Source organism: Lissotriton vulgaris, chromosome 2_2, assembly GCF_964263255.1.
Source record: "Lissotriton vulgaris chromosome 2_2, aLisVul1.2, whole genome shotgun sequence".
Taxonomy (NCBI): Eukaryota; Metazoa; Chordata; class Amphibia; order Caudata; family Salamandridae; genus Lissotriton; species Lissotriton vulgaris.
Window position 1 is genome coordinate 12,519,339 of NC_141688.1, and position 13,873 is coordinate 12,533,211.

General features: G+C 40.6%; 1 protein-coding gene across 4 annotated transcripts in view; it reads right to left on the reverse strand.

Moving 5' to 3' along the window:
* LOC147728937 (dual oxidase 1-like) overlaps positions 1–13,873 on the reverse strand; it is a 992,769-nt gene that overhangs the window by 435,920 nt on the left and 542,976 nt on the right. For all 4 annotated transcript variants that reach the window (XM_086959175.1, XM_086959177.1, XM_086959176.1 and 1 more), the window contains 2 exons: positions 12,660–12,762; positions 4,772–4,944 (listed from right to left, as the gene is read on the reverse strand). In XM_086959175.1, coding sequence (XP_086815301.1) covers positions 4,772–4,944; positions 12,660–12,762 — 276 coding nt within the window. The remainder of the gene's footprint in view (positions 1–4,771; positions 4,945–12,659; positions 12,763–13,873) is intronic.

The window sequence follows — 13,873 nt, forward strand, 5'->3', positions numbered from 1 at the left end:
AATTTTGCCGAAATGTTAAAAAAAAAGCTTTTTTTGGCCCTGTGGGTCCTTGTGGAACCCCCTGAGCAGGCAGGACTAGAGGGTCAGGGTGTTTCTACTCTGCTCCCTTTTCTTTTTTTTCACCTTTGTTTTTCTATTTTCGTGTGACTCGCTGCCAACACTGGTTTGGAATGTTGACAGCCAATTAGAATAAAGCTTGTGATCGGGAGGGTTCGCGAATCCACCGATGCACCAGATATCGATACTTTTATTTATTGATTTTCTCAGCAACTTCTGAACAGATTTACACCTTTTAATAAAAAGTTAGCTTTCTGAACTAAGCACTACCTTTTTGACAAATTTGGGATAATTCCGTTCAGCAGTTCGGGCTGTAGCCTTGCCTAAAGTTTCCTATGGGAAATTGATTTTTTTACTCTTATGTTTTTTTATTTCTCAGCAACTACTGAACGGTTTTATACAAATTTCCCCAAAAAGTCTGTTTTTGAACCAAGCACTACCTTTGTTGCCAAATTTGGGGTAATTCTATTCTGCAGTTCGGGCTGCAGTCTGTCTCAAAATTTCCTATGGATATAACACGGAGAAAACTTGTTTTGGGACCCCCCTTTTTTCTCAGCCCCTGCTTGACAAATCACCTCCAAACTTTCAGGATAGGAGCTGACCTGGATAGACTTTTTTTGGGAGAATTTCACGAAGATTCGTCAAACAACGCCAAAGTTACTAGCAAATCAAAAAATGCTTTTCCTATGGAAACTAGGTTTTACCTATATCTACCTACTGGCGACCACCAGGAGGTAATATAGAAATATATATTATCTACTGGCGGTCACCACTAGGTATATATAGTTAGGACCTAGTTACCATAGGAAATCCCCAACATTCTATTGGGAATAACTTTGGCGCCGATTGAGGAATCTGCATGTAATTTTCCTTAAAATTGCTTCCCTCCGCTCCGCTCCTTCCCTGAGAGTTTTGGGGGGATTCGTCAAGCGGGGGCCGAGAAAAAAGGGGTATCCCAAAACTTGTTTTCCCCATGTTAATTTCCATAGGGACCTTTAGACACGGCTACAGCCCGAACGGCTGAATGGGATTACACCAAACTTGGCAAAATGGTAGGACCTGGTATGCAGATGTGCCTTTGCTATGTTTGGTGAGAATCCCTCCAGTAGTTATTGAGAAAATTGAATTTGAAATTTTTCAAATGCCATTTTCTATGGGACCTTTAGACACGGCTACAGCCCGAACGGCTGAACGGAATTACACCAAACTTGGCAAAATGGTAGGGACAGGTATGGAGTAGTGCCTTTTCTATATTTGGTGAAAATCCCTCCAGTAGTTGTTTAGAAAATTGAATTTGAGCAAATTATATATCTATATGCGCTCAACATTCTATTGGGAATAACTTTAGAGCCGATTGAGGAATCTGTGTGTAATTTTCGAGACTTTTGGCCAGCTCCGCTCCGCTCCTTCCCTGAAAGTTTCAGGGGGATTCGTCAAGCATGGACCAAAAGGGGGGTCCCAAAACGTGTTTTTCCCATGTTAATTTCCATAGGGACCTTTAGACATGGCTACAGCCGGAACGGCTGAATGGAATTACACCAAACTTGGCAAAATGGTGGGGCTGGTATGCAGATGTGCCTTTGCTATGTTTGGTGAAAATCCCTCCAGTAGTTCCTGAGAAAATTAAATGTGAAATTTTTCAAATGCCATTTTCTATGGAACCTTTAGATACGGCTACAGCCCGAACGGCTGAACGGAATTACACCAAACTTGGCAAAATGGTAGGGACAGGTATGCAGTAGTGCCTTTTCTATATTTGGTGAAAATCCCTCCAGTAGTTGTTGAGAAAATTGAATTTGAGCAAATTATATATCTATATGCGCTCACCGTACGCGCACCCTACGCGTACGTACCGTACGAGTACGTGCGTGTACCCTTACATGCGCGAGCGAGTTTCTGGTTGGCTGGCAGTCGACTGTCAACATTCCAAACTGTCCAAACCAGGAAGTGTTGGCCACCATCTTGTTTTTCAGGAGAACAGAAGCCCAATAGAGCCCAAAACAAGAGTGGAAAACACGAAAAGGGGGCAGGGTAAAGACGCCCCAACCATCTAGCCCTTCTCAGGGGGTCCCAAAAGGCCCCCAAGGGCAAAAACAAAATCAAAAAAATCGCGGGGTACGTGCACCGGACGCGTACGTTATGCGTACCGTGCGCATACCCCGCGATTTTGGACATGGTGGTCCTTCTGGGACCCCCTGAGAAGGGCTAGGGGGGCAGGGGGTCTCAATCCTGCCCCCTTTCCACTCTTGTTTTGTGCTCTCTTGTGCCTCACTTCTCCTGAGGAGCAAGATGGCGACTCAGGGGGTCCCAGAAGGATAATAACATATATAAACGTTGTCCGCTAATAGAATTAGCATTTATAAAACCTTTGAAATTTATTGACAAAAATATAGGTTTCACGCCTGATATAGTTAGGAATTAGCATTTAAAAAACCTTGCAAATTCACTTAAAAAACCATAGATTTCAGGCCTTATATAGTTAGGAATTAGCATTTTAAAAAACCTTGCAAATTCACTTAAAAAACCATAGGTTTCAGGACTTATATAGTTAGGAATTAGCATTTTAAAATACATTGAAATTGCTCCTATATAGTTAGTTGTACTAACTATATTTCGCGCACCCGCAATCCACTGCTGATGATGTCACATATTACATCATTCATGACATGGTCAGTGACATCACTGATGACATCTCAAATGACATCACTGATGACATCTTATTTGACATCACTGATCACATCACTGATGATATCATTCATGTGATAATACGATGCACCTCCTCACACTCTAATATAACCTTTGATACACCCAATGTTAAATACAGACTACCATTCTTGAAACCATTGACACACCAATTCCAGTTACTATATACGCACTCACTGATTCCTAGGTCTACACACACATTCACTCATTCACCCATAGAATCACTCATACATACAGTCATTCATCAATACAACACTTTCATATGCACTCCTACACCTATACAGACACTCACACACTGCCATTCATCCATGGAGTTACTCACACACCTAGTCAGTCATGCAAAGAATCAATCACACTTCCATTTGCTCAACTATACAGTTATACACACAACACCTTACTTATTCAAACATATACTAACACATACGTACTCTCTTATACAATCACTGATACAAGTACACAATGATCCATACAGCCACTCGCACATTCACTGGCTCTCATGTATAGTCATTTATATATGCCAACTCTCACATGCACTATGTTTTACATATGTACTTACTTGGACATGTAGCACTGAGATATCCATTCACTCACCAACACACCCATGCACACAGTCAACCGCCCATATAGCTGTTTCCACATGCACTCTTGAACTAATACACTTAGTGAATCAACTACTCACACATCTATGCACAGAGTCACACACCTCCCAGCCACCCACACACACACTCAGTCTCCCATTCAAATACTTGGGCAACCAATAAATACCCCTAATAGCCACTCACATAGCTACTGATCAACACATGCAGCAGCTTACACAACAACAGACATACTGATGCACACAATCTGACAGTTTAGTCACTAATCCATGCATTTAGTAAGACACATTTATTCACTCACTCATACAGTCAGTCACGCACCTACTAAATCCTTCATCCAGACACTTATACATCCACTCATTGTTCAATATGTAAAACATATTTAAACTTTACAGAAACACACAGTCACTGGATGATGTCATCAGTGATGTCATCAGTGATGTCAAATGAGATGTCATCAGTGATGTCATTTGAGATGTCATCAGTGATGTCACTGACCATGTCATGAATGATGTAATATGTGACATCATCAGCAGTGGATTGCGGGTGTGCGAAATATAGTTAGTACAACTAACTATATAGGAGCAATTTCAATGGTTTTTTAAATGCTAATTCCTAACTATATGAGGCCTGAAACCTATGGTTTTTTAAGTGAATTTGCAAGGCTTTTAAAATGCTAATTCTTACCTATATAAGGCCTGAAACCTATGGTTTTTTAAGTGAATATATATATATATATATATATTATTATTTTTTTTTTTAATCTTTTTTTTAAAAAGCCTTTGGAGGAAGCATTTTACGGCAAAACGCATTTGTCTTTTTGGGGGCAGGGGGGTCTGCCAATAAAGCGTTTGGAACAACTCAAGCTTGGAGTGCCGTCTACTTTCTTGTAAAGAAGCATGTGTTTGTCGATATATATATATATATATATATGTACATATATATATTTATATATATGTATATATATTTACATATATTTACATATATATATACATATATATATATATATATATATATATATATATATATATATATATATACAGATATATATAGAGAGACACTATATTTTCAATGAGAAATCTTTGTTTATCTTTGTTTCTGTTAAAGTATGATTAATTACCTAAATCTAAGATTTAAGACTTAAGAATTTCGATTTGGTCATAAAAACCTCAGGCAATCAATTAAAACAATAGTTCTGATTCTATGGGTAAAATGCAGAACCTAAAAAGCACTCAGACTTCACAGTTATAGTAAATTGCACAGGGCAGTAAATTGTACAGGGTCCACTTAGGCTGATAATGAGATCATACATGACATGACTGATGACTTCTAAAATGACATCACTGAAGACATCTATGGGTGCAGAATGGGGCCCATTCCAATGTCCTTGGATTTGGGCACAGGATATTGCTGACCTGTGCATTCTCCTGGTACAGCTTGGGATTTATTTCCTTCCAGTCCCTGGATACTGCCAGTCCAAAGAACTCCCTGGCCTTGTGATAGCAGCAAAGCCCAAGGTCTCTTCCTCGCTGGATGCGACTAGCCATGTAGTCTGTTCGGGAGTACTGGAAAGGTCCATACCAGTAGTCTGTGAAGTACAATAATACAAATGTTTTTTTTAAAAACACAAATTAAGGGGGAGGTCATACAAAATGCTAAGAACATTTAGTCAAATGATGCCAGTGGGCCTGCAGCACTGTTTGTGCAACCCAAACACTCAGCCTTTCAAAAGGGTCTTAGACCTGTCACTGCAGTGTCTGCGCGCAGTCTCTACTGCCATGTCAACCTGGCATGTGCACCCACTTGCCAGGCCCTAACATTCCCTTTTGTTGCATGTGAGTCCCCCCTAAGTTAGGCCCAAGGTAGCCCCATGGGCAGGGTGCTGTGTATGTGAAAGGTAGGATATGTACTGAGGTGTGTGACATGTCCTGATAGTGAAATACAGTGTATTTCATTTTTCACTATCGAAAGGCCATCTGTCCCATAGATAGAATGGGAGCTTACTTTTTATAACATCTTATAAATATAACGTCTCATGAGACAAGGTGGAAAGCTGGAGTTTAGTATGCCTGGACTCAGGATATAAAGATGTATATTTTAGTAAGGATGATTTTTATATTCTGCGTTTGAAAATACCACTTTTAGAAAGTGGGTATTTTCTTGCTTAGCCATCCAGTGTGCATCTGCTAGGTTTGAGTATTGACTTTCTGGCTTTGGAGTGACAGGGGCTAGGGATGTGCATTCTCTCAGACAGCCACTGTGGGTGGTGATGTGTACCCTGCCTTTCCAGATTGAGTCAGGGCTGGGCTGAATATACCTGGGCTGCATTTAGTGTAGGAGGAGGAGATTTCCTTGTACCTGAATTGGCCTGGTCTGCCTTACACAATGTTTTCTCCACCTCATGCCGGGAAGCTGGACCAGGGAGGACCAAACTGGTTTTGACTAAGCACAGAGCTTCTCTGCCGCAAGAGAACAAAGAGAAATGCTGTATAAATTCTGGAGCTCAGATCCCAGAACTTTAGATTGCTTCTTGAATTCAAGAGGAACCTTTGCCAAGGAGAAGAGCTGGAGAAACTTAAGTAGAGGTTCTACCCCTTTGCTGGGTGCTGTCTGTGGTTGGCATGCAGTAGCTGTTTCTGCCAAGGAAAGGACAAGGACTTTGCTGTGTACTGTGTCCCCTGCTTGAGTAAGAGCTCCAAGGGCTAGTAGTAGAGCTTGCCTCTTGTTTTGAAGTCTCAGACATACAAAGACTTCACCCGCAGCTCCCCTGTAGTGTAGTTCCTATTTTCCCAATAGGCCCTGTGCATTGGAATAATATAAACAGCAGTGTAGACGTAGGACTGAGGTCCTCTAGGTCTCTACTGACTATGTTAAACTTATTTAGGTTTGCGCTAGCTAGCTCAGAGGTCACTGGAAACTTTCTTGAATGAAGAGGGATGGATCACCTTCCCTGGCTCAGACAAGAAGGGATTCAGTTTCCGACAACCGCATAAACATGACAACTTTGCTCCCTCAGAATAAGAGTATATCTCTAGAGTCGTGTGAAAATAATAGACAGATATTTCACTCAGTCAGCAGTGCATACTTAGTTTCACCAGAGTGCAGAGAAATAGAGAGACGGGCGTTTTCAATAAAAAGGTGTTATTTATTGAGCAGTCTTCTTTCTCATGCAAGAGAAGTGAATTGCCACAATTGTAATACTTAAAGTAAAGTAGAGTGCGTACAGTAAAAGTAGTATTATGAAATAATACTGTAAAAGCATTGATACGGTTTCTTAGCCATATGATACTTCAAAATGGATAAAATATATACATACATAAATACATTGACTAAAAGGCTCAACTGGTGCTTCTAACTACGCCTACCCCGGTGTACCTGACCCAAGCCTAATACGTGAGAAGGGACAAGTAAGTAGCGATGTTAAGTTAAGTTGGTTAAGATAATTTTGCCAAGAATCTGCATCAAGAATTCTCCTAAGGGTTTAGTCAGCTCCGTACCTTGTTAATAGAATGTGGGAGGTCTGGTATCTCTTTCCTCAGGACTCGATATTCCAGCAACCTGCAAGGGTAGGCTGGAAACACCGGAGCTGGATTTTCTCGGCTGGAGAAAAAGACAGCGTCTATTTCAGTGCGTCAAACCGGAGGGGCGGCTTCCGCGGGCACTCGCATCAGCTGGGCTCTCGGGCAAGTAGATGACCGCTCTGCTCCATACCAGCGTGTGTTTGCTTAAGGCAACTGTTGGTATTTTATACCTGAAAGGTGCCAGGTTTGACGTAAGGTTGGACATAAGACGTCACCAAGAACTAACAGTTCTTGCAGGACTTTAGGAGTTCTTGTTCAAATCAAAACAAAAGCAGGGGGGTTTTCCCGGGCTGCTGGAGGCTTGGTTTGTTTAAAGAACGCGTTGTGCTTTCTAGGAGTTGATGGGAGTAGCCATGCTGTGTTTTGGATTGCATGGGCTATTACCGAATATGAATCTGATTCTCATGCCTTTGTCAGGACATTACTGATTATAACCTCACAAGGGCATAAATCGGGAATATCGAATTTGGGTCCTAGATAAAAACACGACACCCCTGAACTTCCATGTTGGGAGTTTTGACCTGCTAAGAGGGGCCTGCTGCTGTTCTGGGCCTCTGGGGGTTGTTCCTGGTGTTGGAAGCTGGAAAAGTAATGTAACAACGAGAAGCGTGATCCATCCAAGGTACTTTGTGTTGAAAGTGTTGCATGTATACTTTGTTATGAACAGAACTGTTTCAACCTTTTAAGAGTCATATTTGTATTACTGTATTGTGGATTTCTGTCATTTTGGTTTTGTGTAGTTTAGATTAAGATTACTTATTTTTCTAAACTGGTGTGGTGTCCAGTTTTAGTGTTTTCACTGTATTACTGTAAGTGTGCACAAATGCTTTACACACTGCCTCTGAGATAAGCCTGTCTGCTCAGGCCAAGCTACCAAGGGGGTGAGCAGGGGTTATTTTAGAAGTGTATCCCATACCCTGACTAGGAAGAAGGGTCCCTACGTGGACAATAGTGCAAAGCATCGCCAACTAGAGACCCCCATTTCTAACAATACCCTTAAAGGGACAAAGTTTGCTCCTGTGTCGTCTTTCTTTCGTTGTATTCTACGATTAGTAGCCTTTACACAACTCTTGTGCGCTCCTGATAGTTTGAAAAGTTAGTCCAAAATGGCATATCGTGCTTCACTTGAATAATTAGTTTCTGGTTCATGTTAAATAATTAATTGCACACTGCTGAACATCCGGCCGTGTGCAAATCCTAATACTAATGTTAGAATAGATCACCTTCATGGTTTCTCGCTCTTCTTCTAGAATCTTATTTGAATACCTTAATTTTTGTGAGCACTTTTTCAAAACCAGGGAGCCCCTCAAGGGCCCTCTATGTTCAACCCAGTGTCTTGCCCTTACTGATTGCCCATACTCACATCATTTGATATATATATCCACTCCTCTGTGTGACTCAGATCTTGATATAAGGTATATTCAGAGGGGATACCAGTCAAAAATTAATAAAGTGGTGCTTTGCCGTCACTCAAGTTAGGCCTAGGAATTAATCGGTAAATTGAGGGTGAGAATTATTTAGCATTCTGGAGCAGAGAAGAAATTAAAATGAAAATGCATGGGGGATGCAGAAGTCACAGGATTTTACAGTGTTTTCGAGAAAAGGGGCAAACTTGCTTGAAGATTAAATGTTTTCTTTCCTTTAATTCAAATGTTTGATCCCCAACTTTAAATCTGAAGGATCCCAGACAGGTTTGTTGGTCATTGGTGCACCAACTGAGAAAATAGTATCCATTTATTTGCGCCAATGGAGGGCACAGAGAGGGGACCTTTAGCTATAATGGAAATCTGAAGGAAGACACATGTTCGTTATGATCATGGTGAGTCACAGGTGAATTAGGTGGCTGCAACTACAGTGCTTACTGTCCTCTGCAATTAGGCCGTTGCCTGTCTATTCTTGCTTTATGTAACGGTTTTGTCTTGATGTTCCTTATTTCCATTGTTCTTCCTATTTCCTCTAAAGCTTTCCTTTAGACTTTTTTCTCTTTCTGTCTCCTCTGCTGCATCCATCTTCCAACATTCTCTCAGATAATTTTATCTTAACCACTTTAAACTGTCCTTTTTCTATCCACTTTATATCTTACTTAGGGCCTTATTATGACTTTGGCAGTGTGGAAGCAGCCTGCCACACTAACGACCCACTCCAGCACCACCAAAGCCATATTTAGACTGTTTACTGGATTCTGACTGGAATCCAGGTGGCCTGCCCTGCGCCAGCTGGCCCATGGCAGTGCCTGTTTAAAGGCTCAATGGACAGTCATAACAAGCACTGCAAAGTAATTGCAGGTTCCTGGAGGGCATGGACTGTCAAGCCCATGCCCTGCAGGAACTGGGGTTGCATGCAGACAGGAAAATGGTACTTTTGATGGACAAGGCAAAGTTCTTTAGTAAGCCCGACCTTAGATCTGCCTACCAACAGTTTTTCATCCTAATTCCAGGGAGCTTTGTAACTGTTGAGGGAGTCTTTCAATTTAAAAGGTTACCGTTTGGGCTGGCCTCAGCGGCCAGTGTGTTCCAACGCATGATGCATTCTTTGCTAAAAGACATAAAGCATGTTCATTTTTTTCAAGATGATGTATTAATTACTGGTATTGATGAATCAGAGCATAATGCTAACTTAGCTAAAGTATTGCATGTTTTTTCCAATGCAGGCCTTACTCTTAGGAAGGATAAGTGTCAATTTCTGTTAACTGAGATAGATTATTTGGGGTACACCATTTCCCAATCTGGTGTGACGCCAAAAGAAGACCTGTTGAAAGCCATTAGGTGTGTTCCTGTTCCCTCAAATAAGGATCAGTTGAAATCCTTTTTATGGTTAGTAGAGTATTACTCTAAGTTCGTTTCAAATTTTGCTCATAAGACCGAGGCTTTGAGATTATTACTTAGAAAAGGGGTACAATTTGATTGGGGTTCTCAGCAATCTGATGCCTTTGAGAAAATTAAACTTGAAATTGTTGGTGCTGGTATTCTTACCACTTTTGAACCGGGTAAAGACACTTTTGTGACCGTTGATGCCAGTGCCCCTGGTACTGGTGCTATTTTGTCACAAAAGAAAAATGGATTCGAGAAAACAGTTGCCTTCGCTTCACGAACTATTAATGCTTCGGAATGCAATTATGCGGTGATTGAGCGTGAAGCGTTGGCTGCTGTTTGGGGAGTTTCTCATTTTCGCACATATCTTTGGGGCACGCATTTTTCTTTAAGAACTGATCATAAGCCGCTCATTAGGATTTTGTCACCTGGGGGAGCCAATAACAGTTCTCCTCGTCTAATGAGATTTGCTGCCAAATTGCAGGAATATACTTATACTTTGCAACATATCTCTGGCTATAAAAGTGTACAAGCGGATTGCTTGTCCCGTCTACCTATTCAATCTGAAGAGAGTGTTGATTTCAATTATCAGAAAGTGTGTTTGGTTGCTGACTTTGGTGATGTTTGTTCTGGTGGTTTCAGTTCAATTTCTAAAGATGAGTGGCATCAAGCTGTTGAAGACCTTGATTTTGGTGAATTAATTAGTGCCATACACCTTGGTTGGAAACGGGAGGGTGATGTGAAGCCTTTCCTACGTAATTTTGTAAAGTTACAAGAAGAACTTAGTTTGGGTAGTTCTGATGACTTGGTGATGAGAGGTGAACGATTCATACCTCCTAATTCTCTTAAAAAAAGACTTTTTATTCTGGCACATGAAGGTCATCTTGGTCAGAGTATGACTATCAAACGATTGAAAGTTAATTTCTGGTGGCCTGGAATGAATGAGGACGTTAGAAGATGGGTTGAGGATTGTTCTTTAAGGAGAGAGAGTGAGAAGAGGGTAAAAATTGATTCACATGTTCAAGGTTCCATTGCATGTGATAAAGATTTTCCTTGGAGCAAGATTTGTTTGGATTTTATTGGTCCAATGGAGTATTTATCTGGAGATTGTCGTTTTGCCATGGTTATGGTGGATGTGTGTTCACGTTGGATGTGTGTTGAGTTCATGAAAAATATTACTACCGAAAATGTAATTAGGCAACTCAAATCTATTTTCTTAAAAAGGAAGTTTTCCTTGTATTTTACTAACAGATAATGGTACTCAATTGACCTCATCTTCTATGCGTTTGTTTTTGTCTAATCATGGAATCAAGCATATGTGCACTTCTTTGTACAATCCGCAAGGCAACGGTATTGAGGAGCGTATGAATAGGATGGTCAAGAGTACGATTCAATTGGCTGTGCAAGGTCAACGTGATGCTCGCAGTGCTGTAGAGGAGGTAGTTTGGTCATATAATACCACTGTTCATAGCGTCACCAATGCCATTCCTTTTGAGCGTATGCGTGGTAGGGTTCCAAAGACCAAGATGGTTCCACAGTGGTTATTTGAGGAGAAGTTTTGAGATGGTAGCAATTTTAGTGGTAAGTCTTCCAGTTGTACCAGGGGTAAGATAGGAAGAGTTGATGTTGGCGATTTTGTCAAAATTAAGTTGGGTAGAAAGGAATTTGGTGTAAACAAGTTTTCAGTACCTTTTAAGGTCAAATAAGTGCATAAGTGGCATGTTGTATTGGAAAATGGACAAAGTTGGAACTTTAGAAGAATTGCTATGTATTCGAAAAGAGGTAGAAGTAGTGATTCTGGTTCTGTTGCTCTTAAGGAAGACATTCCTTATAAAACTGTTTCAAGTTCTGTTGGTTCTAAGGATGATCTTCCTAGTAAACCTGTCCATGAGAGCATACGTTCTGCACGGCAGCGCTGTGTGCCCAGGAAATATGATGATTTTATGATGTATTAGTTTTCCTTTGAAGGAAAATTTATATTCTAGGATATATTTATAGGTGTTTAGTATGCACAACATTTCTCGTATAGAATGCATGTTTATTTAGAATGAACTTTTGTTTTTGATTGTAGAATGCTGATTATATTTTTACATGTTCTACTTGTTATATTATCATATGCTTCAACTGATATTTCTTTGTTATGCTGTAATGAGCTTTGCTTGTTATTCTTGTTTATTTCTTTTGTTTCAGTAAGAAAAGAAGATATGTTATATTTCCTTTTGCTGCTGTCATTTGTGGGGATGTATTGGAACCTGGAATCACATAGTAGAATCAATGTGGTTCCAGATTCTAGGCATTCCAGCGAGGGCGTTTGCTGAGGCAGGAACATCAGTACTTTCTCTGAACCTAATAAACTCAATTTTAACAATCTTACCAGGACATCTGCAGTCTGTACCTTACAATACAGAGTTATCATGTCGGGGCTCCAAAAGGCGTAATTTGCTTAAACAGTTGTTTAATTAGCTTGCAAATTCCGTGTTTTTGAGATATTACTTGTTTGCTGCTGTGTAGAAAAGCATCATGGTTGTTTGCATTACTGTCTCATTCAGCTTTTACTTACATTTTGCTCTGCTATTTCTTCATGGCCACTTCTTCAATCCCACTTACACACTATCTATCCTCTTTAATAAAGTTATTTCTTTCTCACTGCTCTCTGTTTAATTTCTTCTAAATCTTGCCTTATCTTTCTTTCTTTCTCTATCCCTATCTCTCTCTCTCACACACACACGCGTTGTGCTCTTGTTCTCACTCTATTTACTTCTCTGTAATTCTCTTCTGAACATTTGCTACTCCGAGGTCTCTGACTTACTCTTTTACTCTATACGTTTTCTCTTGCAGATCTTTCCTTTCTTTGACTCTGGCATGGAATCACAGTTACCACAGCATGAATCAGAACAAACTTTCAGAGTTACCTCTTAAATCTTCCACCACAATATGATCTTCCTTTTCAGCAATCTGAGAGGCCATTCCCAAGAGGAGGTCATCGGTGTCCGTAGAGTTCTGTAAATTTGGATTCTAAATATTGAAAAAGCACAGTTGACATAATCAAGATACTGCAAATGAAATGGCTTCCTAAAACTGCTTGCATAAATTGAGTGATACTGAGAAGGAGTGAAGTTCTCTTACAAAAGGTCTGTGCTAGAGGCCAGAGTTCACCATGGTATGTTTCGTAAAATTAATTTTGTTACCACCAATGGTAAACCCTTCTAACTGCGGTCCTCCACTACCCACCCATTGTACCCTGTACAACACTATAAAAAAGGTGTTTTCATTATTATTGACTAGAAAGAGAGCCAAATTGTAACATACAGATGTGCCAAACTCTTTTTCAGGAATGCTTTTATAAAATAATACAGGTTTAACACCATGGTTTATGGGATTTCACTGGGATAATATGATAAAGTACCTGTGAGAAAGTAATCCTTTTTGCCCTCATCACCCCTGTTCTTTGCTTGATACTGGTGGTACCTGACTCTGACTATGCCCTGGGCTCTGCTTACCAGACCCAGGGCCAGTGCTCTGCTGTAAAGGTATATTGTATAATTACTATTGCCAATGACAGACTCCTGTAAGTCCCTAGTAGATAATAAGGCAAGGGGGAAACAAACTGCCTATAAGTCACTAGTATATAATAGCGCATGGAGGCTTCAGACCCAGTAGATTTCGGCACTGAAGTGTGCACTGTTGTGTTGCCTGCTGTCATTTTAAAGGTAGCCCATCTTAGGAGTCTGTGGTATCAAAGGGACTGATTTTTTCTGCAGCCACTGCAGGTTGAGGTCACAGTGGTGTGTTGGAGGAGGTTGTCGGGGATGGTAACTGTCAGCAGGCTTCCCAGCGTGGGGCTTGGCTGGTGCATCCTCGCCTGGGGATTGTGTTCCCACCTATGTGTTCTTGCTGAACCACAATGTAACAATGGTCCTTAGAAAAGCAATTATACAACATAAAATGAAATATAGACCAAGATGGATGCTATATTATACAGTGTCCAGCCAGACACAGAAATTAATATGTTAGGTAAATTCACAATTAAACGCAATTGGCAAAAACAATGATAGAGCGGGACGCAATCCTGCATCCAATACACAAGACAAGAAACGGGTATACAACAATCATAGGAGAGTTTTGG